Source organism: Carassius auratus, chromosome 19 (genome assembly GCF_003368295.1).
Source record: "Carassius auratus strain Wakin chromosome 19, ASM336829v1, whole genome shotgun sequence".
NCBI classification, from domain to species: Eukaryota; Metazoa; Chordata; class Actinopteri; order Cypriniformes; family Cyprinidae; genus Carassius; species Carassius auratus.
Window position 1 is genome coordinate 18,996,213 of NC_039261.1, and position 26,879 is coordinate 19,023,091.

The window sequence follows — 26,879 nt, forward strand, 5'->3', positions numbered from 1 at the left end:
ATTCACACAGAAAACAGATATATTAAATAGTAAAATTATTTTTAGTAAATAGTAAAAATTATTTTGGATCAAAAATTATAGGCTTGAAGAAACTAAAAAAAAACATACTGTTCAATAACTTTTGACTGGTAGTCTATAATTTAATTATAAAGTAGAATTTAATCATACAGTATACATTTAATTTTAGGATATTATTTATATTATTTATTAAACATTTAATAAAAAATATAATTTAAAGATTTGATCTGGTACAAATAATCTTTAGAAATAAAACAATAAGTTAATTGAAAGAGGAAAAACATCTGCTATCAGCTATTTTAGTAACAAAAAATAAAATTTCAATGAATTTTTTGTTTTTCTTAATTTAAATAATGTAAAGATGCAGTAAAGTCATAATAATTTTCAGAGTTCAGATTCTTTCTGAAGATGTTCGTTTTAAATGGTCATTATTATTATTATTTTTTATTTTTTATTTTTTTGCTTTTTATCCTCCTAGTTTAAGAACAACAACAAAAAACATTTTTAGTAATAAAAAGTATGTAAAGTTTTAGTAAAAGTTTAAGAGTTCAGATCCTTCTTCCGGAAGGGTTAGGGATGGTGCTGCAGGGAATGATGGGAAGTGTCTCTAGAGCGCTTTGAAGCTCTCGGTGCTGAAGGCCTGGTTGTCGTAGGGGTTTGGGAGACTGCTGCCGGTCTGTGGCCGTGTTTGCCGTCGGATCAGTCTGTAAACAGCTACGATGGGGATGGAGACAACCGGAGCGGTGCTCAGCAGCACACAGATGGCAAACACCCAGTCCGAGTACGGCTTCACCTCCGACTCCGGGAACTTTTCCTGCACCATCACAAACACAGCATTATGAATTTGAAGATCGGGGTACATTTCACTTATTTTGTCTGCTGGGCAATATGTAAGTATCTTTTGTAGCCTCTGAAAGGCAGTACTAAATAAAAAAAATAAAAAAAGATATTTAGGCAAAATGAGAAAAATGTATCTCCATTCTGTTCAAAAGTTTTCACACCCCGGCTCTTAATGCATGTTTTTTCCTTCTGGAGCATCGGTGAGTGTTTGAATCTTCTGTAATAGTTGTGTTTGAGTCTCTCAGTTGTCTTGAGAGTGAAAAGATGGATCTCAAAATCATACAGTCACTACTGGAAAGGGTTCAAATACACAAAAATGCTGGAAAACCAAAAATATTTCTGGGACCTAAAGGATTTTTCTGAAGAACAGCAGACTGTTCAACTGTTCAGGACAAACAAGGGACTCATGAACAACTATCACTAAACACAAAAACACAGCTGTGGATCATTCAGCTAACAACACAGTATTAAGAGTCAAAGGGGATGAAAACTACTGAACAAGATTATTTTTTATAAATTCAACTATTATTTTCTCTATTGGACTATATGTAAACTTTAGTTGTTGTTTTTTTTTTTCAAAATATCTTATTCAGGTCAGTACTAAATAAACAATAAGATGTTTTAACGCACATTTTGCAAGGGGTGTGAAAACTTATGAGCAATAACTTCTTGGCTACGGCTGTGTGTGATACTGTGGGGACGCTGGGTGTTATTGTTGTGTTGTGTGTGGATGTGCTTCAGACTCACGTATTCTGGGTTCCAGGCAGGATATGTGGGGTGTTTCTGGACCTGGACCACGATGTACGCCACCAGAACCACCAGGAGCATGATGGGACTGATGCCCATCCAGCACACGCGCCAGAACAGGTTCGGCCGGCGGCCCGTCATGCTCTCGATATCATCACTGAACCTGAAACACAAGTCATCTGTCTCGAAGTACCGTCTCATACTGATTCCCAAACTTCTTTAGTCAGCCAAAGCTGAAGATGTTACTTCCATATTTCAATAATAGATCAGCATGCTCATGTGAGAAACATGACATGATTTAAACTTTTGTTTTAATTTTTTTATTTTAAAATTTATTTTTATTTATTTTTATAATTTAATTTGTAGAAAGTACTTCGTTTAAATATTGATTTATTTATTTTTTTACTTTGATGACTTTTATTTTTTACATTTTTATGATTTCATTGTGCAAATTTTAAAATAAAGGTTCTTAAGGTTCTTTACAGCGATGGCATTGAAGAACCATTCAGTAAAAGGTTCTTTAAAGAAACGTCTATTTCTTCCATTTTAATGATATGAAGAACAAAAAAAAAAGTTATTCAGTTGATAAAAGTTTTTTTTTTTAACATATTTTTATACTTTGGTTTTTATTGAAATGTATTGCATTTTGAGTGTTTTTTTATATATATATATTTTTAATGATTTAATTCATTTTTAGCAAGTGTTTTAATTCGTTTTTACAATTATTAATTTTAATTTGACATTTTATTTTATTATTCATATTAATTAAACATCTATAATTTAATTTTAGCAATCTTTCGTTTTTAAAATTTTAATGGTTTCATTTTAAGTGTGTTTTATCTGGATTGTTTATGTTTTCATGAAATCATTCATTTCAATTTAACATTCAGCGTTTTTAACATTTAAGTGTTATTTTAATTTGAAAATTATTTTTGAATTTTATTTTTGATTATTTTGTGATTCATTTAAATCACAAATACATTTTTCCAATTTAATTTATTGGTATATGTAGGGTTTAATTAATGGTTATCTATTTTGATGAGCTCATGAACCCTGCTCTGATGAACAGCTGTTTGCAGCAGCAGCTTCTGCTGTGTTTCATCGGTCAGTCTGTGTGTAGTGAGTGAGTTCACTGACCGCTTCATCCCGTAGAAGAAGACGACGCCGATGATCTCACAGAAGGCGATGACGAGGAGAGGGATGGAGCCCACATAACTGTTGAAGATCTCCAGCCAGTAGTTGCCAGATCCCAGCGTGAAGATCAGGGCCACCAGGAAGTTGAACACACAGATCAGACCTGCACGGAGAGCTCGTGGTCAGCGCTCGAGACGAGCTGGTGTGCACCTGTGGATGGTGTGTGTGTTCACCTGTGAAGAGCTCTTTGGGCATCCAGCTGGGCACCAGATGCAGGTCCAGCAGCGGCGTCAGGACTCCCTCCAGATTCCCGAACATGGAGGACAGACCCAGACTGAAGAGCATGACGAAGAAGAGCACGGCCCACACCTGTGACCCCGGCATCTCGATCACAGCCTCCGTGAACACGATGAACGCCAGCCCCGTTCCTGAAGCACTCTGGGTAAGAGAGAGCCGTCAGATTCATCCAGAGCACACCATCAGCTTTAATTACAGCTCCTAGCTTTAAGAAACAAAGCCCTGTCTTCTATATAATTTATTATTCATTATTCATTTAGCCTTTTTATTCATTTTTTTTTTGTATTTTTTATATATATGTATATAGTTTTGTTTTTAGTAAAAGTATTATTTATTTGTTTATTAAACTTTAATTTGTATTTTAGATTTTTGTGTTAGATTTATTTTATTTTATAATTATTTATTATTTATTTTACTTATGTTTAAGTACTTTTGAGACCACCACCCTTTTGTTTTGAGTGGATGTTAATTTAGCATTTTTTGTATAATTTGTTTGTTTTATTTTTTATCTTTTTAATTAAAAAAAATAATTTATATTTTTAATTTATATTTTAATTTTAATTAAATGTAATTATTTTATTTTATAATATTTATTTTGTATATTTTTATCAACTTTTTATTTAAATTTTTTTTGTTGCTTTTTTTGTATTTTGAAATGTTCACTTCGAAGTATTTTTTTAAAGTAATTTAACATTATTATTATATTTTATATATATAATATTATTTTTAATCTTCAAGACCTGTTACGCACTGAAATTAATACTTTTATTCATCAATGCTGCATTAAATTGATGAAAAATGAAGAAATGTATGATGATACAAAAGATTCCTATTGTAAACGAATGTTTTCTAATCATCCTGAAAAATAAAATGCATCTCAGTTTGCTGTTCTGAAGGGATTTGCAAGCCAAATGAATAAATATAACTGTGTAGAAAGAGAATCTGAGCTCTTTTATGATTGATTTTCTGTTCTGTTGATGATTTAGTGAGCAATGGTTTACCTGGTCCAGAAAGCTCTGGAGCTCGCAGTGTTTGAGGTTCAGACTGGACACCTTGTCCGGATCGGTGGAGTTCAGATATGTTAACCAGCTCTCGTAGTTCTCCATCGTGATGTTTCCTTCGGTGACGTCGAAAGCGTTGGTCAGATCCAGGATGTTACTGCAGAGGAAGGAAACACCATTAAAGCCTCTCCTTACAGTGTGTGTGTGTGTGTGTGTGTGTGTGTGTGTTAATGCATGATAAGAGTTCAAGCTTGAGTTTGCTGTGCTTCACCTGTCAATGCAGGAGTTGAAGTTGCTGGTGGCTTTGAAGCCCAGGATGGCGAAGATGGGAATGGAAGCGTAGAGAGACGTGGCGCTGTTAATGATCCCAACAACCAGAGTGTCCCGTTCACAGTCATTCCTGAAGAACCACAGACACAGTCAGGTCCACACGTGTTTGCACACTTTTGCCTTTAGGTGAAATGTAAGAATCATTGGTGTCATTGATTTGTTTTTTTGTCAGGTTGTACTTTTTGGGGTTGTAGCTGGAGAAGGCGATGAGTCCCCCGAACGCCAGAGACAGAGAGAAGAAGATCTGGGTCGCAGCGTCCAGCCAAACCTGAGGATCCATCAGCAGCGCCCACTGCAGAGACCAGATCACACGTCAAACCTGTGTGTGTGTGTGTGTGTGTGTGTGAGAGAGAGAGAGACTCACGTCTGGAGTGAAGAGGTACCGAAGCCCGTCTGTGGCCCCGGGCAGAGTAAGGGCCCTCACCAGGAAGATGGTCAACACCAGATATGGAAATGTGGCCGTCACATACACGGCCTGCAACACAGTCCAGAGAAACACTTCTAAACAATGCATAGTTTTTTGTAAGAGAACGAAACTCTGAAAATGCGTGAAGATCCTCAAAATACACATTGTTTATTTTCCCCAGATTTTTTACACTTATTCTTTAAGAGATATAACGTGTTTCGTGTTCGGGTCATTTTTGACCCGGGTTTGTATGGGGCACCATTAGTGTCAAAAATACCTTCTGTAAAATAATCTGTGAAGTTATATTAGTGTCAAAAAATATTTGTAACTTATATTTAGCCTTTCCCCTATGTCTCTTATACTTCTGGACTGAATTTTGTTGATAAACATGAATATCTATCTAATAGATTAAATGAAAAACTGATCACTTTAAAACACTTTATGCAAGTAAAATTATTTAATCTTGTTTTAAATCTTTGAGTATTGTTTTTCTTTTGTTAGAAATAAATATGTAGGTTTCATAAATTTGGTTTAGAGCAATGGTGTAAAAATTCAGATCTTAGAAAGATTTTTAATTTAACTCCATTCGTTCCAAAGGGGTTAATAATTCTCAGATTATATGTTCTTATAAATTTCTTACAATTATATATCCAAATAAAATTTCTCATCAGCATTGACTTAGTTTTTAGGTTTTTGTTTACATATTGCTATCGTTCATGTGTAATTTCAAAGAATTTCTTAAATTGATTAAAAATGATGAAATGCAGTAATAACACGGTAACATTAAAAACTTTTGATATTTTTTAACATTCACTTATAATGAGAAGTTGCTGGTTAGATACAGTTAACAGTTTTAAGTTATGACTGTTTTATAAAATAATAATAAATGTTTTTTTATTATTTTTTTAATCATATTTCAAATGCAGGGTTATCCACCAACACATAACCCATGATGCAGCTCAGTAAAGGCTGGTGTATTTGGGACGGTTGGGCTCACCTTGCCGATGGTCTCGATGCCCCGTATGAAGCAGATGTAGACGATGCTCCAGGCCGAGGCCAGACACACGACGAGCCTCCACTGCAGCGAGCCGCTCTGCTCGATGTCCGGCGTGATGTTCAGTGTCTGTCTGTACCAGAAGTAGTTGACCGGTGTGCTGGCCAGACACTCCTGCACATAACCTGTAACACACGGGCCCAGGTCAACACCTCAGACACTTGAGAAATAGTGTTATATTATATGTTTATTCTTAATGTAAGTACTTCATATACTTACATTTAATGTATATTTTATTTATATTTACTTTTTAATGGATTTATTTAGTGAATTTATTTATGTATTCCTATTTAATTGTTTGTTTAAAATTTTATTTTATCATTTTTTTTTAGCTTTTTTAGATTGTATTTGTTTGCATTTTTCTTTACTTTTAATGTAAATTTATGTTTGTTTTATTCATATTTATGTATTTATTTTATTTACTATATTTTTTATTTTAATATATTTGTATGTATTTATTTATTTATATGTATGTTTAATTTGTATATATATATATATATATATATATATATATATATATAATTTGTGAATATTATATAAAGTATATCTTAAACTATATGCATTCCTAATTGTATTCCATTTATGTTTTTATTTATTTTCTATTTATCTATTTATTTTCATTTAATTTTTGAATGTAGTTTTTTTTTTTTTTTTGCTTTGTACTCTTACAGATGTTATTAATTAGTTTGTTTTTGTATTTTTCTTTACTTTTAATATACATTTATATTTGTATTTATTTTCTTTTTATTCATATTTTGGTAGTTATTTTATTTACCATATTTGTATTTATTCCTTTATTTTTATGTATGTGTGTTTATTTTATTTTATTTATATTACATTTTATTTATTTATTGCTGATAAATTACATGACTGAGATATGCTGACAGGCCTTGACAGGTTTTGTAAGAATTGCTCTTCTATTTCTTTCTCTCTCTCTCTCTCTCTCTCTCTCTCTCTCTCTCTCTCTCTCTCTCTCTTTCCCTCTGTCTTCTTACATTTTATGATTTACAGTATTCCGATTTTTTATTATTTCCTGTCTGAACCTCATCCTTCGCTTAATTTTCAATTATATTGCATTTATGGGCACCTGACAGAAAACAAGTTTAATTGTGATGAAAGAAATGTCCAAATGGACTGAGATGTTGTATTTGTTCCTGGTGTGTTTTTCTCTCCGTACCGGTGCGGTTCTCGCTGATGGGGCATTGACTCCAGGGCAGTGGCTCCTGAAACGAGTGGAAGAAGTACCAGAGAACCCAGGCCAGGATGGTGTTATAAAACAAACCCACCAGCAACGAGATGATCATCGACGCCACGCCTGCCAACACAAGCGCAATCATACGGTAATAACCCAATAATGCTTTTATGAGCTCATAAAGACTTATAATGCAGGAACACAATCTGACAACACATCAAGCATTCAGTCATGGAAAATCACAGAACAACCAGAGAATAAAAGCCATGTTTATCTGTTCAGATAAAATTCAGCATGTTTCACATCTGTAAAAACAAAGCTGGACCTATCAAAACTACAAATGAAAGTCCCTTAGATGCTAAATCATGCTTGCAAAATATTAATCATGTTAAAACATGCTAGCAATTTGTTAAATAATGTTAGCAACACGCTATCAACATATTAAATTAAAATGTTAAATAACAATATTCTTATCATGTTCACAACATGAAAATCATGCCAGCAACATGCTAATCATGTTAACAATGTGTTAAAACATGCTAGCAGTATGGCTACATGTTAATCGTGTTAACAGTGTGCTAAAACATGCTAGCAACCTGTTAACAAAATGCTAATCACGTTAACAACATACAGTAATACTAACAACATGCTAATCATGTCAGCAACATATTAATCATGTTAACAATGTGCTAAAACACGTTAATATGCATGTTAAATCATGGTAGCAACTTGCTTAAATATTTTAGCAATGTTCTAGAACATTTTAATAACATGACTTCAAGTAACATTTTTAAACGTGAAACTAGTTAGTTAGTTATTTCAAATAAGGCTTTGTCAAGCCATCATCGAAGTTAGCTTAGGAACTTTTTAGTTTTATGGTTGTTTCTGGAAACATTCTGCATGTTAGTGTGTGTGAGTAACGTGCAGAAGAGTGTGTTTCACTCACCGACTCCACCCAGCAGAGGAGAGATGGAGTGCCAGACGCCGATGCTGCCCTTCCTCAGACTCTGACCGATGGCCAGCTCCAGATACAGCAGAGGTAGCCCCTCGAAGACCAGTGCGATCAGGTACGGGATCAGGAACGCACCTGACACACACACAACAACACAACAACCTCCAGATCTGACTGTTCACAAACACAACAACCTCCAGATCTGACTGTTCAAAAACTGGAAAGTTACTTTTTATGGAAAGTAATGCAATACATTATTGCGTTTATTTTATATAGAAAAGTAACTTATTTGATAAAAAAGTAACCTTTTGTGTTACATTGTTACTTTTTATGGACAGTAATTCAATACAGTATTGCGTTATTCAGTAAAAAAGTAATTAATTCAATTAAAAAGTAACTTATGTTACATTGTTACTTTTTATGGAACGTAATTTAATACAGTATTTTGGTATTCAATAAAAAAGTAAATTACTGTGTTACATTGTTAGTTTTTATGGAATGGGTAATTCAATACAGTATTGCGTTATTCAGTAAAAAAGTAATTAATTCAATAAAAAATTAACTTATTGTGTTACATTGTTACATTGTTACTTTTTATGTAACATAATTCAATACAGTATTTCGGTATTCAATAAAAAAAAGTAACTTGTTGTGTTACATTGTTACTTTTTATGGAAAGTAATTCAATACAGTATTGTGTTATTCAGTAAAAAAGTAATTAAGTAATTAATTCAATTAAAAAGTAACTTATTGTGTTACATTGTTACTTTTTATGGAACATATTTGAATCCGGTATTTCGGTATTCAATAAAAAGTATATTATTCAATAAAAAGTAACTTATTGTGTTACATTGTATCTTTTTATGGAAAGTAATGCAATACAGTATTTCGTTATTCAATAAAAAAGTAACTTATTGCATTACATTGTTACTTTTTATGTAAAGTAATTCATTACAGTATTGCGTTTTGCGCAATAAGAAAAAAGTAACTAATAATAAAAAGTAACTTATTCAATAAAAAAGTGACTTTTATGGAAAGAAATGTATTACAGTATTGCGTTACTCGATATAAAAGTAGCCTATTGAGTAACATTGTTACTTTTATGGAAAGTAATTGACTGACACTAATGCGTTGTTCAGTACAATGTTACTTTTTATGGAAAGTAATGCATTACAATATTGCGTTACTCAATAATAAAATTAACTAATTGTGTTACTTAGTTACTTTTTATGGAAAGTAATGCATTGTTATTTTACTTTACTCTTTGTCACATGGGTTAAAAAGTTTTATTTTTGGCAACTTTAAAGGCCCTTTCACACCCAAAGTGAAATTGTGCCTCTGTCTCTGCACTTACTCCTGGTTCCTCTCAACATGTGGACAGAAGGGCTGTCACTTTCATTACTCATTTGCAAAAGTAACTAAGAAATTTAGTTGTTAATTTAAAAGTAATGTTACATTATTGCTTAATTGAAAAAATAAACCCCAAACACTGGTGATATCTGAAATTTTCCACGTAATATTGTTGACTAATAAATGCAGCATTGTATTGTATTTTGCATATATTGTTGGTGCTTTTAAATGAAATAAATAAAATAAAATGAGAAAAAAAATCAATACAAATATATAGTTAATAATAATGAATATAATAATTAATGATATTATTATGAATATAATTAATTAATGATTATTTTTAGTGTATATATATATAGTGTATATATATATAGTTTTTGTTTTTTTATATAAAGTATCAACTCTCAAATTTGGGTACTGAGATACTGATCTCAGACTTTTGTGTTTCTTCTTGCTGATGTAGTTATGTGATAAACCTGGCATTGAATTTTATGAATATAGACTGTTCGACAAATTGCTTTTGTTCCTTATTATTTTGAATAAAATTCATGAATTTCTGCATATGCTAAATGCATAAATGCAAATGTAAAACGCATTTAATAACTGGTTTAGTGTTTTGTTACCCTTTTTTATAATAAAGAACAGCTGTATAAATAATATTGAAATTACTTGAGCATTTGTTTTAATCCATTTAATAATTGCCTACTTAATATAATTATAACTGAATTTATTATTTAATAAGCTCCAGGAAGAAGTTGATTATTTATGACTTCAGGTTTCAAGAATTATTACTTTCAACAGCAATCATAAAGTATTTTCTACAACACTTTACAGAAATGGTTTAAGTTAAATGCATTATTAGACCCAACAATGAACAATATAGCGTTTATTAATATTAATGTTATTTGTGTTTTGTCATGTCGTGTTATTATTAACTAATGTTAAACGAAAAGTGCTGTAAATAAATATATTGCTTGTTGTAAGTCAATGCATCAGTGTTAATAAATCAGAGCTTATCGTAAGTTTCAAACTATTACGTTAATTTATGTTATTTTATTTAGTCTTCGAGTGTTAACAGCAATAAATTAAACATGTCAAATAACATAAATATATAACAAAAAAATAAAATATAATGTAAAAAATTTGTATATATATATATACATAATTTTTCTGAAATTATTGGTGGATGTTTTATGAGAAAATCAAATTTCAGTCTTTCTACATCAAAATTTGACGTGTAATTCAATGCCATTTGTTTGTAATTATTATCAGATTTACCATCATAAATAGTTTTAAAGTAAATCCTACACTGAATATTTCTCAGCGTAGAAGCTGATCTAAAGCCACTCAAATCCTCATCATCTTCTGCGTTATTTTCAGTAATAATCCAGTCACCTCCTCCGTAGATCTGGCAGAGGTACGGGAATCTCCAGACGTTCCCGAGTCCCACGGCGAATCCGATGCACGTCAGCAGATACTGGACCTTATTGTCCCATTTGGGCCGTTCCTGCTCGCTGGCTGTGTCCATCCTGATGTGAGAGTGTGTGTGTGTGTGTGTGTGTGTGTGCACCACAGCTGGGTTATGTACTCGCACAACTAACTATAAACAGGGCGGATAATTTATGCATTGGTTGAAAAATGCAGTTTCAGAGCTGTGTGCTGCAGTTTAATGTGTAACTTCTTCCTAAATCCGTGTTTTCCCTATAAAAACCAAGATGCAAAGGTTGCCTGTGTGTCACTGCTGTAATATTTTATAGTCCTCATTACATTTTTATATCATTCGGCTAAAAACAAAGTCCTTTCTCGTAATATACAGGCAGAGAGAACAATCATAATGTGGGCACAGCTAGTAAATAATTCTGAAAGCATGGCTCTGGTTTGTCATTAAACTCAGATGCATTGTTTTAGAGGGAATGTGTGAAGACTCGGGTGTTCGGGCCACTAGTGATGACATCATCAGCTGTTCACATGTACACTAGTGCGCAGAAGATTGGGATTCTGGAAAAGGCCAAACATGTTTATATAAAAACTAAATAACATAAACTGATTTGAGTTTGTTCGCCAAAGCAACATTTCCAGTGTTAATGATTTAAGTTGAAGCACTAAAATGAATTAAAAGTACTTGTGTACTAAAACTGAAATAATAAAGCTAAATAGAAGTATGAAATAAAAACTAATAACAATGACAAAAGCACATAACATTACCAAAACTAAAAACTACAACGAATACAGATAATATAAAAAGAAATGTTTTAAAAATCCTTGAGTACAAATTAAATTAAATTAAATTAAATTAAATTAAATTAAATTAAATTAAATTAAATTAAATTAAATTAAATTAAATTAAATTAAATTATTCTGTCGTTTATTTAACTTTAATTAATTTTAATGTATAATTATATAATTATAATTATTATATAATTATAATTTTTTAGATCGGTTTGGAATGTTTTTGTTTATTACTTATATATTTATTATGTTGTCAAGATAATTGGTGAAGTTTGAGGATGTGTGTCTCATGTCTGCTGGCTGTGTGCATGTAATGGTTTTCACTCAGTGTTGTTCTCATAGCGCCACCTGCTGCTGATTGTGAGCGGATGCAGTTTACAGAAAACACAGTTAAGACATCAAAAGATACAGTAATGTGTAAAGATAATTTTTTATTACGCAAAAATAAACAATAAGTGCAGTAAAGCTATCATAAACATGTCCTGGATTTTATATTAGCCTCATTCCTGGTTTGTAAGTGGTGATTAATTAATAATTTAAACATAAAATGACTAATTAAAATAAAATTACAAATCTAATAAATCACTTTACATATGAAATTTTAATTAAATATTTTTTTTATTAAAACCAATCAAAATAAAACACAAAAATGTATTAAATCACAAACTTATTTTTTTAAACAAATCAAAATAAAATAATAAAAAATTTAAATTTAAAAAAATAATGTGATACATTTAAAATAAATCAAAACAGAACACTTTCTAAAAATGTATTAAATCATAAAATGTAACATTAATTTTATTGCAAAAAAAAACCAATTCAAAATAAAACACTATAAATGCATTGAATCAACATGTACAATTTATTTAAAACAGTGGCAATAAAAACAAATCAGAACAGAAAACTTATTAAAAATGTATTAAACCATAAAAATTATATCAATATTTAAAAAATAAAATCTACCAAAAATAACACTCACAAAAATGTATGAAATCATAACAATGTAAAGTTAAAATAAATAATTTCAAAATGAAAAACAATCAAAATAAAACCCTTACTAAAAACAAATGTGTGAATTTGTTGTTAATTACTGAAATATTAACCTAAAATCTCAGGCTTTCAGCTCAAAAGTGTTTGTTTGTTAAACGTTTGTTAAACGATTCCCTGTGTCAAAATAATCTGAATTAATTATTATTGCTGTAAGTGTCATACAGCAGTAAACATGTGAAAAATTCTTTTGTTAAAGAATTGTGTAGAAATAAGCATAAGAGCATTCCAGGCCAGGTGTTGGGAAACTCTTTCTTCAGAACTCAATTAGTGTCTTTATTAGCATGCGCTGATTGTATTGTTTCATGTGTGTGTGTGTTAGATAAGATATTACAGTAACTAACTGTAGATTATCGGCGTGTCCTGACTGTAAGTTCACCAGTAAAACAAAAAGCCTCTATTAGAACAAAGAGAGCACAATATATCAGCTTCTGATAATTATTAATTCAACACTGAGAGATAAGCGCTGTAAAACCTTAAGGACAAACTGTTCTGTAAGCGCTGGGAAATAAATACAGCGGGTCCTGTGGGAAATGATGACAATAACACACTCTCTTTAAAACAAACGTAGAGAATCTATATCTGTTTTCTATCCACCTTGTTTTTAATCATTTCTAAGTGGAATATGCACGGCTTCCGGTTTCATTCGCTCCAAAAATTAGCTTCACGTTTCAAAATAAGGTGGATAGAGACATTGAAAAACCATCATTGTTTATTACACAAATATATATTGTGAGTGTATATAGTACAAATGTCAGAGTTCAATACCTGGCGTCATTTAGAATGTTATCCGTGAGCTTATTTTGGTCGTGGCTTCATCGCTCCGTAGGGTCTACGCTATTGTATTCACACTGGTTTCTTTTCCGGAAATGCTGCTCTTTTCGTTCTTTTCCTGGTCCTTCGAGCAGCATCTCCACAGAGCTCGGATGATGGCGACTCCTGGGATACAGAGACTGGGAATGCCGGCTAGGATGAAGATGATCCCGCTGATCCAGCTCGGATAGTTCACCTCTTTAAGAGTGGGGAAGTTATCCTGTTCACACAGAACATGAGCTTAGTCTTCACACTTATTTTAATCGTTTTTATTTTTAATTATTCACGTTTTAATACATTCTTAGTGTTTTGATTTGTTTTTGCTATAAAGCTACGTAATTATTCTCATTTTACGATTTGCTTTCATTTAAAAAAAATTATTTTAATTTTACATTTTATACGTTAATGTATTTTTAGTGCGTATTTGAATTGTAACATTATTTTAATTTGACATTACGTTTTAAAATATAAAATTGGAACAAGTTTTTTTTTTTCACCACCAAATAAAAAAATAGTCGCAGTTCAGATTTGTTCTTCCTTTTTCGAGTCTAAATTGTGAGACATGAATTCTGAATTGCGAGAAAAAAGTCTGAATATTGAGATGAAAAAGTCGCAACTACCTTTTGTTATTTCCTTGGCGGAAACAAGCTTCCATAGAGACTGGATATTTAACAAGGATATCATTTTAATCTTTTGGAAATTGAATGGGTGATGAACATAAATAAAAAAAATAACAAAAAAAATTGCCAAAAAAGTGTAATTGCGATTTTTTTTTTTTTTTTTTTTTTACATTTAAGATCTCACATCTCTTTTTTTTTTTTTTTTGGTCGCAACAACAAACATTCTAATATTGAAAACAAAGTTTTTCGGGGGAAGTGTTGTCGGTCCACCCCCCCCCAACCATGCAATAAAAATAATCGCTATTCTTTTTAAATCTCACAGTTCGTACTTTTTTCCCCAAAAGTAATTTAAACTGTAAGATAAAAAGTTGCAATTACGTATTTTTACTTATTTATTTTATAACAAGCTTCTTTGTGTAGAAGTGACTGCACTTTATTTGAGAAAATTTAGATTTCACGTTGACCACATCTTTCAGTTTCTATATTATCATTTTTAAATTGGATATACATTTTTTTTTAAACAAGCTTAAAGTAATAGTGTAAAAAACATGCATTTTGAATTTGCTAATGCTAGATATAGCCCCATACGTACTGATTTCAGGGTCCCAGACGTTGTAGGTCAGCTGTTTGTTGACTGTAGTGACAAAGTAGAAGATCAGAATGACCAGGAGGATGATGGGACTGAGGAACCGCCACGTGAACTGCCAGAAGATGTTGGGCTTGTGTCCCACCATGAACTCAAGGTCACTGTTAAACCTGGAGGATAGACAGAGAACAGCTTTACCTTTCTTCTCAGCTCTTGAAAACATCAGGAGTTTCTAATTGCATCTATCGAAACACAAGCTGTTGCTGTGTATTGCATTAAACTACTGCATGAACTAGAACTGGAACTGTGCAATAATAAGATCAACTAGACGAGTAAAGTTAGTAAACAAACTTTGATGTTGGCTTGAGAACGCCTTGTTTAAAAGTTTGAAATAACATGATTATTACATGTTTAAGTACATTGCTAAAGCATTTAAGCACGTTATTTCATAACTTAACATGCTTCTAACATTTTAACCCATGATTTAGCATGTTTTAGCATGCTAACATAATTTAGCACATAGCTAACATGAGTGTTCACATTGTAAGCATATTTTAAACATTTTACAATGTTGCTAGCATAATTTCACATTTCTAGTATGTTTTAGCATGTTGATAGCTTGATTTAGCAAATCGTTTGCATGTTTTAATATGTTGCTAATTAACCCATGGTAGCTCGTTTTAGCATGTTTAGCACATTTTTAGTGTGTTTTAAAATGTTGCTAGTATGATTTTATGCTTTCCTAACATGTTTTGGCATTTTACTAGCATATTAACATGATTAAGCACATTGCATGTTTCTAGCATCTTTAGCACATTTCTAGCATTTTAGCATATTTTAAGCATGAATCAGCATGTTGCTAGCAGTTTTAGCATGCTGTTAAAATGTTGCTAGCATTATGATGTTGCTAACACATTGTTAGAATATTGCTAGCATGATTTAGTACATTAACATTTTAGCATGTTGTTAGCATGAATTAGCAAATTGTCCAAGTTGGCTTTTACCTGTCAATCCCATAGACGTAAACCACAGCGATTATCTCACAGAGAGCGATGACCAGCAGAGGAATAGAGCCGGCGAAGCCATCGAACAGTGCCAGCCAGTAGTTACCAGACGACTGGACGAACACGAGCGCCGTCACAAAGGACACAACACACGTCAGACCTGAAAAACATCAGCAGGTCAGCTGATCAGTGTTGGGGAAAGTTACTTTTAAAAGTAATGCATTACAATATTGCGTTACTCCCTAAAAAAGTAACAGCTTAGTGACCTTTTATGGAAAGTAATGTAATTTCCTTCTAAATTAAAAAAGTAATGCGTTACTTTAATAGTTACTTAAAGTAATCGGATTACGCAACGTGCGTTACTTGGAAGTGATTGGAAGTGGTTTGTGTTTGATGTGTTTACCAGTGAAGAGTTCTTTAGGCCATTTTTTGGGGAGCAGGTTCAGGTCCTGCAGAGGCACCACGACTCCCTCGATGTTCCCGAACATAGTGGACAATCCCAAACAGAAGAGCATGATGAAGAACAGCACCGACCACAGAGGAGAGATGGGCATCTTAGTGATAGCCTCGGTGAAGACGATGAAGGCCAGACCGGTTCCCTCAACTCCCTGAAACCAAACATCAGGGCAGCTGTTCATCCGGAGATCTTTACTCAGACTCTGGGAGCTCAGAATGATTTAGTGAAGGATGGGAGATTAGTAATCAATGTGTGGTTTCTGTCGTACCTCGCTGAGGAGCGTCTGCATGTCGCAGGTCTTCAGCTGGAGCTCCTGAAAGACGGCTGGTGCTGTGCTGTTGAGATGCTGAAGAACGCTGTCGTAGTTGCTCTCCGTGATGTTTCCCTCCGGTAGATCAAACACGTTCATCAGCGTCAGGATGTTACTGTCAGAAAGTTTAATACAATGAGGTCACACTACCATTCAAACATCTGGAGTCTTCAGAGCTTCTGAAAGAAGTATCTTCTGTTCATCTTCAAAGTAGCTTTTTCTTTCTTCAGTGGAATCATGCGTTTATAAAAGTATTAATTTCTTAATAGAGATTAATCTTACAGACAGTAGTGTATGTAAGGACGCACCTCTCTAGACACGCGTCGTAGTTCTCCGTGGCTCTGAAGCCGATGATGGAGTATATGACGGTGGCGGAGTAGACGGAGGTCAGACCGTTGATGATGGATATGGTGACAGCATCCTGCTCACAGTTATTACTGATGGAAAAATAATCATTTTATTCAAAATATGTACAATATAAGCTGCTTTTCCAAAACCTAGTAAGCTACCTACATAGGAAACGCTTTAAGGCATTCACCTTGTTTCCATGTTTCCATCCAAAATTGCTACTATAACTTGATTAAATATTAATAATTAAAAAATTTATTAGAACAATGCATGAAACATTTGCGAGTAAAGCACTCTTCCATTCCAAGTGTTAATATGCCAAAATTTGCATTAAAATGGACAGAAACATAAACTAGATGGTCTCTTGAGCAGCATTGTTTCGTTAACTGAAATGAGATTAGATGCGAAAAAAGACACGAGAATTAAAGATGTTGCATAGGCAGCTAATTGAAATAAAATAAAGTACTAAAATAAAATAAAGCTGAAGTACATTTATATTTTAAAATAACACTAAAACAAATATAAGTTGAAAGTAAATATAAAAAAACTAACCAAAAAAATAATAAAGTGTGCTAAAATTACTAAAACTGAAATAAATATCAATTAAATTATCATTACTAAATATATATATATCACAGGGTTATTAAAACTTTAACTAAAATATAGAAATATAGAAATGTAGCCTTGGAAAGTAACAACCAAAAAAAAAAAAAAATAGTTGAAGCTAGTTAAATTAATAAAACTAAAATCTAAACTAAAATCTTCTTAGTGCTGCATTCGATATGATACGTCATAGCATATTACTGGACAGACTACATAGATGGATTTGTGTATCTGGAACTGTGTTGAACTGGTTTAATTAAATCTTATCTTTCAGAACGTTCTCAGTTTGTTTACCTGGGTACTAATCGATCTCAGACTACGCCTGTATGCCAGGGTGTCCCTCAGGGGTCGGTTTTGGGACCTGTTCTATTTAGTATTTATATGCTGCCTCTTGGGCAGATTATTCAGAAGTATGGCCATCCCTCAGTACGCAGCTTCTCATCAGTGTCATCCTGGGAGTGTAGTGTGTGTATAGATCACTTACTGGACCGAGTTGTAGCTGGAGAAGGAGATGAGTCCCCCGAAGGCCAAAGAGAAGGAGAAGAGCACCTGAGCTCCAGCATCCAGCCACGTGGTCGGGTTCATCAGCTCGTTCACCTTCAACAGCGAAGAGACACGTCAGAGCTCACACACACACACACACACACACACACAGGATTAACCGCTGAACGTACGTCTGGAGTGAAGAGGAACTTGATTCCGTTCACAGAGCCTTTCAGCGTCAGCGCTCGTATCAGGAAGATGGTGAGGACCAGGTACGGTAACGTGGATGTGATGTACACGGCCTGAGGACAGCAGGAGATCATCACATCACTGTTAGTGCTGTATACAGGACAGACTGACTCAAAGCAGAAAGAACCGTGATTCTGTAAACTTCATCAGTTATGAAACAAACGTTTCAGTTGTGAAGCTACTCTACGGAAGAGAATATGAATTAAATTCAATAAATATCATTGCTGCAGAGTTCATCGATTGTGAAACAATTCAGTTTTAAACAGGTAGCGTTCTTACAAAATTTTGTAAAAGTAATGTTAATCTTAACTGTAAGTTGAAGTGCTAAAATTAGTTGAAGTAGTAAAATTACTACAGTAAGTAATAAATAAAATGTAAAGCTAAATAGAACTATAAAAGTAATACTATTATTTGTAAGGGATACTTTAAATTGATCAAAGGTTACGATAAAGACATTATAAATGCATTATAGATAAAAACTGCTCTTCTGAACTTTCTATTCATCAAAGAAACATCATGTTTTCAACATTTTATTTATTTATTTATTGAGATGCAAATCAGAATAGTAGAATGATTTCTGAAGAATAATGCGACTGGAGTAATGATGCAACAAATTCAGCGTTGAAATTGCAGGAATAAATTACATAAAAGAATATTTCACAATTTTACAGTTGATGCTGTTCTTTATATTAAATAAACACAGGCCTGGTGAGCAGAAGATAATTGTTTAAAAATCATTCAAATTCTTACTGTTCAGTAACTTTTTATCAGTGTAGGGGAAAGTGACTTTTAAAAGTACTGCATTACAATGTTGCGTTACTCCCTAAATAGTTACTAATTACGTTACTTAGTTACTTTTCATGGAAAGTACTGCTTTATGTTACTTTTGCATTATTTTTTAAATATAAATATAAATATGTTATATCTATAGCAAATGTAAAAGCCCTTTCACACCAAAAAGTGTAAAGACTAAACCTTAAGGGAAAGTAAGAAGAAGAAGGTTCGACGCTCTTCAGCAATAAAACGAACAAAACAATGAAACACGGTTTATCTAAAGTCATTTTTGTATTCGTATGGTTGAACTGGATCGTCACAGATCAGCAGTAAAGACAGTTAATAAAATGGGATTAAATACATTTGTATTATTTAAGTATTGCAGGTTCGCGTCATATTTTGAGTTTTCATTTCACTGTTTTAATTCATTTTGATGAATACTAAATCAGTGTGTTTGTTTTTTTCTTTTTTTTTTAAAGTCACTCAGATATTCTCTTGCAAATTAAAAAGTAATGCATTACTTTACTAGTTACTTGATGAAAAAGTAATCTGATTACGTAACGCACGTTACTTGTAATGCTACCCCCCGCACTGGTTTCGGCTGCTGTGAAGCTATCTGTATTGTTGGTGAGTATGAGGTGTGTTTTGCGTGTCACCTTCCCGGTGGTCTCGATGCCTCTGATGCAGCAGACGTACAGGACGGTCCAGGCACAGAACAGACACAGAACCAGCCACCACTGCAGACCTCCAGAGTCCTCGATCGCCGCAGAGCTGTTCAGAGTCTGTCTGTACCAGAAATAATCCACCGGAGAACTGCGCGCGCACTCCGGCTCCAGACCTGCGGAGAGACACGCTCCCGTCACACACTCAGTACAGGATTACAGTCAGGTTAGGTTAAATTACATCAACAGCATTGCCTTTCAGAGGTGGAGAAACTTACAGAGCTTTTATTTACAATATATGCTTTATGTTTATAATAAGAGCAGGGGCTAATTAGATAAACGTCGCCACCGTGTAGTTTGACCAACTAGCAGTTACCAAAGAGTTAAATCCGACTTAGTTTTTCAATACAAATAAGACAGATATACCTTTTCATAACTAAATAAAAAAAGTTATGACCAGTCTTTTTTTTATTATCATTAATCTAAAAGGTTTATGCAACCTGCCCCAGGAACATTAATTAGGAATGTAAATTATTTTTTTTTATTTTATTAAATTTATTTTACTTTTAATTATTTTTTTTTTGCTTTATAGAATTTAATATTTAGAATTAACTTTTATTTTTATATGTCCAGTATCCATTTTAGTTTTGGTAAATTTATGTGCTTTTGTAATTTTGTTTTCTACATTTCTATATATTTTTATTTCAGTTTTAGTAATTTTAGTATTTCAACTTAAACATTAATATTAGAAATGAAATCAGTTCATGTTTTCATCTAATGTTTATATTAGATTTTTTATATTAACATTTCTAAATTTTAATGATTAAGTTTTCCTCTAATATTTATAATTTTAACATTACATTTTTTCATCTATTTCCTTTATTATATATTGTTATATATTGTTAGCAGATTTTAACTTAACATTCAAAAACATAGATCATTTTTTTAATTGAACATTTATATTTAATTTTAAATTAACAATCCTAATTTTAACAATTAAGTTTCCATCTAATATTTTTATATATATATATGTTTAAAATTTAATTTAATTTAATCTTTTCATTTAATCAATCAACATTTCTAACATTTTAGAAGTTTATATGTCATTTATATTTTATTTTATATCAGCATTTCCAAGTTTTCATATAATGTTATTTTAATTCAACATGTTTCTCATCTAATATATGTGTATCTATATCATCTCATTTTAACATTTACCATTTTTTTTCTCTGTTGCTTTCATATTATTTCTGCATTTCCAATTTTACATTGAAGATTTAAATCTGATATTTTATTTCACTTAAAATCTTGATAAATGCATTAAATATGCATTGAATGACAACATCGCACAATACTTTTAGAAATTATAATGCATTAAAACACATGACAAACAACTGATTCCAGATGCAACAAGGAATCTTCATTTTAACATTAGTCACATCAATTTATGAGAACATATATTTCATTATAACATGTATTATGAATAGCTTTAATGCATCATGCATAAAGATTTAAAGTAAAGTGTTACTATGTTGTGCGATACCTGTCCTGTTGGCGTTCACCGGACACTGACTCCAGGGTAAAGGTTCCTGCAGAGAGTTGAAGAAGTACCACATGACCCAGGCCATGATGGTGTTGTAGTACATGCCCACGATGAAGGAGGCCAGCATGGAGGCGATGCCTGCACAAACACACACACATGTGAAGCTCTACACACACCAGACTCTGCAGGAACGGATGATCTGAACACGTTTATGTCTTTGTGACTCACCGACGCCGGTCAGGTACGGGTTGATGGACCTCCAGACGCCCACGCTGCCCTTCCTCAGTCTCTGACCGATGGCAAACTCCAGATGAAGAAGAGGGACTCCCTCCAGAACCAGGAGAATCAGGAACGGGATCATGAACGCTCCTGGAGCAGCCGGCAGGAAACACTCACATCAGACGCAAAAACATTGTTTCATCCATTTTCAGTGAGTACGAGTTTTTACATACATTCTTGAATTTAGCAGGTGCTTATTTCAAAGCAATCTACAACATTGCAATATTTAGTTTTAGTTACATTTATGCACTTTTATCCAAAGGAGCCTACAATAGAGAATTATTTATTATTATTATTTTAATTAGACATTCATGCACTTATGCACAAAACTTAGAAATGTGTTTATTTATGCATGTAGTAGATGCTTTTAATCAAAGCGACTCACATTTATTTAACCCTTTAAATATTGATATTTTACTCTTTTATCTGGTATTTACATTTATGCGTTTGGCAAGCTCTTTTATCCAACACAACTTAAATGTGTTTTAATGCATTATAATAAAATAATAATTATAGAGAATCCTCAAATTTGAGATTTTAAGTTTTTCTTTCTTCTCAGTTTCCCCGCTCAGGTTATTTAATGACCACAGGAATATTTAATCACTATACATTAACCTCATCACTCATTAACACAAATTACTCTAGTCACTGCTTGCATAAACTGCTTAGACACACTTTTTTCTATCCATTTTTTTTTAAATTCAATCTCATACAAATGTAAATTGGTTTAATTTGACATTAAAAAGCAAGTTTGATCTTCCTCTAACTCCTTTTTTTATTATTGAAATATTTGGCAACACTTTATTTTAATGTGTCCTCGTTAAATGCCTTTACTATTATAGGCTAATAACAATTAATTATGCATAATCAAACTCTAATCCTAACCCATATAGTAAGTACATAATATCAATTAGTACTTAAATCATGTATAATTACACTGTAAAAGGAAACTTTAAACTAAAGTGTAACCAAAGAGTTTTGGCATTAACAGGGATAATTCATAAGAGATGAATAATAGTTTTCCCTTAAAATTCATTTAAGATGAAAAAAATAAATAAAAAATAAATTTAAATTTTTGTACCTGTTTGATTTTTCAGTCATTTATGCATCAAGCAGACACTTTTATCCAAAACAACTTAATAATAGAGGCATTTATCGATCGATTGATTATTTTTACATTTCACATTTAAACACTCTGCAGATGCTTTCATCCGAAGCAGCTTAGAAATGCATGTATTATTTCTGTCTCCGTTCCCTTCATCCCTTCTCCGACTCTTTGCATCCGTCTACAGGTTTGAGTCGGAGGAGTGTTGTCTGTGTTTCTCACCTCCTCCGTGGCTCTGGCAGAGATACGGGAACCTCCAGACGTTCCCCAGCCCCACACAGAAGCCCACACAGGTCAGCATGTACTGGGCTTTGTTGTCCCACTGTGGACGATCTCCAGCCTCCTCCAGCTCCAGCTTCTCCAGCTCGGCGTGAGACGGGATCCGCTCGTCCAGACCCGGGTTCGGGAGCTTCAGCTTCAGCTTCATGTCTGCTCAGGACTGTGCTTCTCTTCTGGAGATAGAGTGAGATGTGCTGATAGTAACGGGGATCTGGTTATTAAAGACCTTTAGTCCTCGCCCCTCGTCCCGGGATGTCTGAAGTGTTTTGTCAGCAAGATAGCGGCTGGATGACAGCCGGAGCTGTGCTGATGCTGGTTAATGTGTAATGTTCACTCACGCCTGGGTTACTTCAATCCATCCTGTCAGGAGGCTTCATTTAGTGCTGTTCACTGTCATTCAGAGAGCTTTCAGTTAGCTTTTTTAGTTTTCTTCTTCTTGTGTGTTTCTGTCATCGTTAAGTTTTTAGTCTTAGTTTTATTTATTTCATTGCATCAAGCGAATCTAAACAAAAGTAGCTAAAATAAAATAACATTTTAATCATTCTATTAATGTGTAATACAGAAATGTATTGTATGCTCTGTTTGAAAATCAATCATGTTAATACGTTTACTTTATTCCTAGTGTTGTGTTTTATTATCATCGATATACTATTGTAGTTTTTATTAATATTTAGAGTTTTTTATTTTACTTTATTTTTTTCAGTTTTTGTTTTATTTTAGTTAAAGTTTTAGTTATTTTGCTGTATTTTTGTATCATTTTTATTAGTATTTACATTTTTTTTTTAAATGTTTGTATAGTGTTTGTTTTTTTCTTAGTTATTTTAATACTTCAAGTTCAACTAAATGGAAATGAGAAAATTTTTCTTGATAACTAGCTTAAATTAAACTTAATGTTTTTTATTCATTTATTTGTAATATATTTATTTTTTAAGAAACAGTAATGTCTCAGTCTGAATTAATTAATCATAAAATATGTATTTTATTTTATTATTTAAGTTACAGTTTATATCTACATGGTCTGAAAATGAGGTTTAAATTATTTCTAGCAGTGTTATTACTGGTATTACATACTATTATAGTTTTTAATCATATTTTTAATTTATTTTTATTTTTATATTTTTGGTTTTCTTTTTTAGTTTAAGTTGTATTCATTTTGTTGTTGTTTTTTATCCATGTCATATTTATATATAATGATAGTAATGACAAAATTGCATTGCTTGCTGTGTAGTCAAGACATGAACCTTATCAACTCTGGTTGATGGACAGTAAAGCCCAAAGGCTCTTCTTTCCAAAGACACCAAAGGACAGCACTTAAAAGTTATTTAAAGTTATTTAAAGTTATTATTTAGATGCAGATCTCTTTTGTGCAATCAGAGCAGTGAGTTTGTGAGCCATAGATATCACCAGACTCTTGCTCTCATACTTATAAATGCTTTCCCCAGCCTTTAAAGCAGTCAATTCCAGCTATTGCTTGATTTGGGGCGTTTCTGCCATTACTCTCTTCTACAGACGGTGAAATTAATCTTCAATTGGATTTAAATCTGGAGACCGATTCGGGCAATCTAAGACTTAAAATTTCTTTGCCCTGATATAGTCCTTGACTGAACTGATTCAAATTCTGGAAAAGGTCATTTATTTACAGCTTTCTTCTTATCTGACTGACTGTAACATACTTGATAAATTTATCTGTGCTGTGCTGCTTGGATTCCGGAGAATTCTTTAATTCTTATAGATCTCAGTGCAGTATTTGACACAATAGATCACTCCATTTTATTAAATAGTTTAGAAAGAGTGGTTGGCATCCAGTAGGTTGTATTAAGCTGGTTTCTCTCACATCTTAAAGGTTGAACATTCTCAGTTAATATGGGTAAGGATAATTCATCCTCAACATTAATCATATGTGGTGTCCCACAAGGTTCCGTTTTAAGTCCTCTTATTTTCTCTTTATACATGCTTCCTCTTGGCTCTGTCTTTCAGAAATATGATGTCTCTTATCACTGTTATGCTGATGATACACAATTTTATCTTCCTGTCAAGTCTAGCAATGGAAACTCCATCATAAATCTTATCGCCTGCCTGAAGGAAGTTAAAAGGTGGCTGTCCGAAAACATCCTAATGTTAAATTAAGACAAAACTGAAGCTGTTGCTTTTGGATCTTCATTGTGTGTCGCTAATATTGGAAACCAATTAGGCTCCCTATCTTTAACACTTCACAACAGAGTCAAGAACCTATGCGTTGTCTTTAAATCTGATTTATTAGTTGACAAGCAGATAAATTCTGTCATCAAAGGAAGCTTCTTTCATCTGCGTATCCTTCGACAAATTAAAAGAGTTTCTCTCAAAGAAAGACCTAGAAGTAGTGATCCATGCAACTTTTACTTTTATTTGTTGTTGCTTTTGATATTATTTGTTTATAAATTATATAGCACTTGTTTTTAAATGTGCTTTATAAATAAAATATGAACTTGAACTTGGCCACCTCAATCACATAACCACAGATCTTTAATTGCGCTCTATTCTCTGGTCAAACCGTTTAAAACACTGTAGCCTAATGTAATCTTTTAACTGTTCACATGTTTTACATGTTTTACACTTTTAACAAAACTTAATGTTTTAGGCAAGTCTGTTTTACATCTGCAATATGTCTATATGATGTCTCCTATCAGGGCTCCGCCCTGCTACATCAAGCCCCGCCCCCCCAGCACCCCCCAGATAAAATATGTTCCCGCAGCTATGCCAACAATTAAGTTGTAAAATTTAGTGATGATACAGCCATAGCTTGTTATATAAAGACCAAGACACATCATCTTATCACTCTGAAATTGAACAGCTTAAATGAAACAACACACATTTGGAATCCAGAAATTTGAAATGCTACCATCAGTGCAGACTTCATAGGTTTAGGAACTTGTTCATTCCTTCAGCAATTAAGTCACTAAATAGTAGTAAGTGATTCTGTATTGAGGTTTCACTGAGATGTTGGTTTATGTGTTAAATGTGGTGATGCAGTGGCTGTATTTGGAGCCCAAGACAAAATTCCCTCTGGGACAATAAAGTATACCTTACCATGCTTTACAGATGAGGTTATATGCTTGAGATCATTTGAAGTTCCCTTTTATCTCCGCACTTTTGCTTTCCCATCACTTAGATAAAAGTTAATCTTTGTCTCATCTGTCCATAAAACTTCATTCCATAACTCTACTGGCTTTTTCAAACTCTAATCTTGCCTTTCTATGTGTTAAACAGCTTATAATAGAATGTGACATTCTGTAGTTTTGTCTCATATTCATCTTTTAATCATGTTTACAGATTTCTTGACTCCACAGTAAACAGAGCAATGTTATATATATATATATATATATATATATATATATATCAGTGCTGCCAAACTATAAATCGCGATTAATCGCATCCAAAAGAAAAGTACTTGTTTACGTAATATATGTATGTGTACTGTTTATTTATTATGTGTATACAGTATATAAATACACACACATTTTTAAATATATACATGCATGTGTGTGTATTTATATATACATAATACATATACACAGTACACACACATATAATGTAAAAAAAAACTTATTTTGGATGCGATTAATCGCGATTAATCATTTGACAGCAATAATATGTGTGTGTGTGTGTGTATTTCTGTATTCCTATTATGTTATAGTTTTAAAAACTAAATGAAAATGAGAGTTGCTTTGGCAATTAGCTGAAATAAAATAACCTTGAATTTTTATGGTTTTAGTTATAGTTAACTATAATACCTCATGTTCTTGTTTATTTGTGTGAGTTTATTAAGTTTTAGAAACATTTGAGTACATCCAGGTTTTTTTTTCTTTTTTGACTAAATATTCATAATGTTGGAATTATGAATGACATTCTAACTTGTGCATAAAGTATTATGTTTCTGTTTAATATGTTTGAGTGTTATCAGCTCAGAGTGGATATCTTTACTGCTTCGTTAGATACAAACATGGTACACAGTCAAAATTAGTTTATTATTAAACTGGCATTGTTAAGAAGAACACAGACACATTGTAAAAATACTTCTAATACACGTACAATAACAGTTTTAAGACAGGACAATTTGCATGTAAATATAAATTATATTCACTATAAAGCACATAAAATAACAGTATTTTATCAGAGATTAAGCACGGA

The 26,879-nt window shown here is 32.6% G+C and overlaps 2 protein-coding genes across 2 annotated transcripts; both read right to left on the reverse strand.

The window, feature by feature from the left end:
* Nucleotides 1-251: 251 nt before the first annotated feature.
* On the reverse strand, nucleotides 252-10,933 carry LOC113119704 (sodium-dependent neutral amino acid transporter B(0)AT3-like). Its single transcript, XM_026289320.1, has 12 exons — nucleotides 10,717-10,933; nucleotides 7,966-8,106; nucleotides 7,005-7,142; nucleotides 5,771-5,952; nucleotides 4,732-4,842; nucleotides 4,547-4,659; nucleotides 4,309-4,437; nucleotides 4,038-4,194; nucleotides 2,973-3,177; nucleotides 2,743-2,902; nucleotides 1,606-1,768; nucleotides 252-832 (listed from the first exon to the last, which is right to left on the reverse strand). Exons 1-12 carry the CDS (start codon nucleotides 10,847-10,849, stop codon nucleotides 626-628), a joined length of 1,839 nt encoding a protein of 612 aa, XP_026145105.1. The 5' UTR covers nucleotides 10,850-10,933; the 3' UTR covers nucleotides 252-625.
* A 1,723-nt stretch (nucleotides 10,934-12,656) lies between these two features.
* Nucleotides 12,657-22,877, reverse strand: LOC113119705 (sodium-dependent neutral amino acid transporter B(0)AT1-like). The gene is made up of 12 exons (XM_026289321.1): nucleotides 22,656-22,877; nucleotides 21,278-21,418; nucleotides 21,050-21,187; nucleotides 19,501-19,682; nucleotides 18,013-18,123; nucleotides 17,823-17,935; nucleotides 16,696-16,824; nucleotides 16,346-16,502; nucleotides 16,024-16,228; nucleotides 15,621-15,780; nucleotides 14,623-14,786; nucleotides 12,657-13,650 (listed from the first exon to the last, which is right to left on the reverse strand). The coding sequence occupies exons 1-12, from the start codon at nucleotides 22,858-22,860 to the stop codon at nucleotides 13,430-13,432; spliced, it is 1,926 nt and encodes a 641-aa protein (XP_026145106.1). The 5' UTR covers nucleotides 22,861-22,877; the 3' UTR covers nucleotides 12,657-13,429.
* Nucleotides 22,878-26,879: the final 4,002 nt, after the last annotated feature.

Bases quoted from the DNA above. Each gene is read 5' to 3' on its own strand.
- LOC113119704 (XM_026289320.1), bottom strand. From the start codon at position 10,849: ATGGACACAGCCAGCGAGCAGGAACGGCCCAAATGGGACAATAAGGTC. The intron at 4,843-5,770 runs GTGAGCCCAACC...ACTGTGTTGCAG, and splicing joins GCATCGAGACCATCGGCAAG to GCCGTGTATGTGACGGCCAC. The intron at 4,195-4,308 runs GTGAAGCACAGC...CTTCCTCTGCAG, and splicing joins TTCAACTCCTGCATTGACAG to TAACATCCTGGATCTGACCA.
- LOC113119705 (XM_026289321.1), bottom strand. From the start codon at position 22,860: ATGAAGCTGAAGCTGAAGCTCCCGAACCCGGGTCTGGACGAGCGGATC. The intron at 21,419-22,655 runs GTGAGAAACACA...CGGCTGCTCCAG, and splicing joins CTGCCAGAGCCACGGAGGAG to GAGCGTTCATGATCCCGTTC. The intron at 21,188-21,277 runs GTGAGTCACAAA...GTGTTTGTGCAG, and splicing joins CCCGTACCTGACCGGCGTCG to GCATCGCCTCCATGCTGGCC.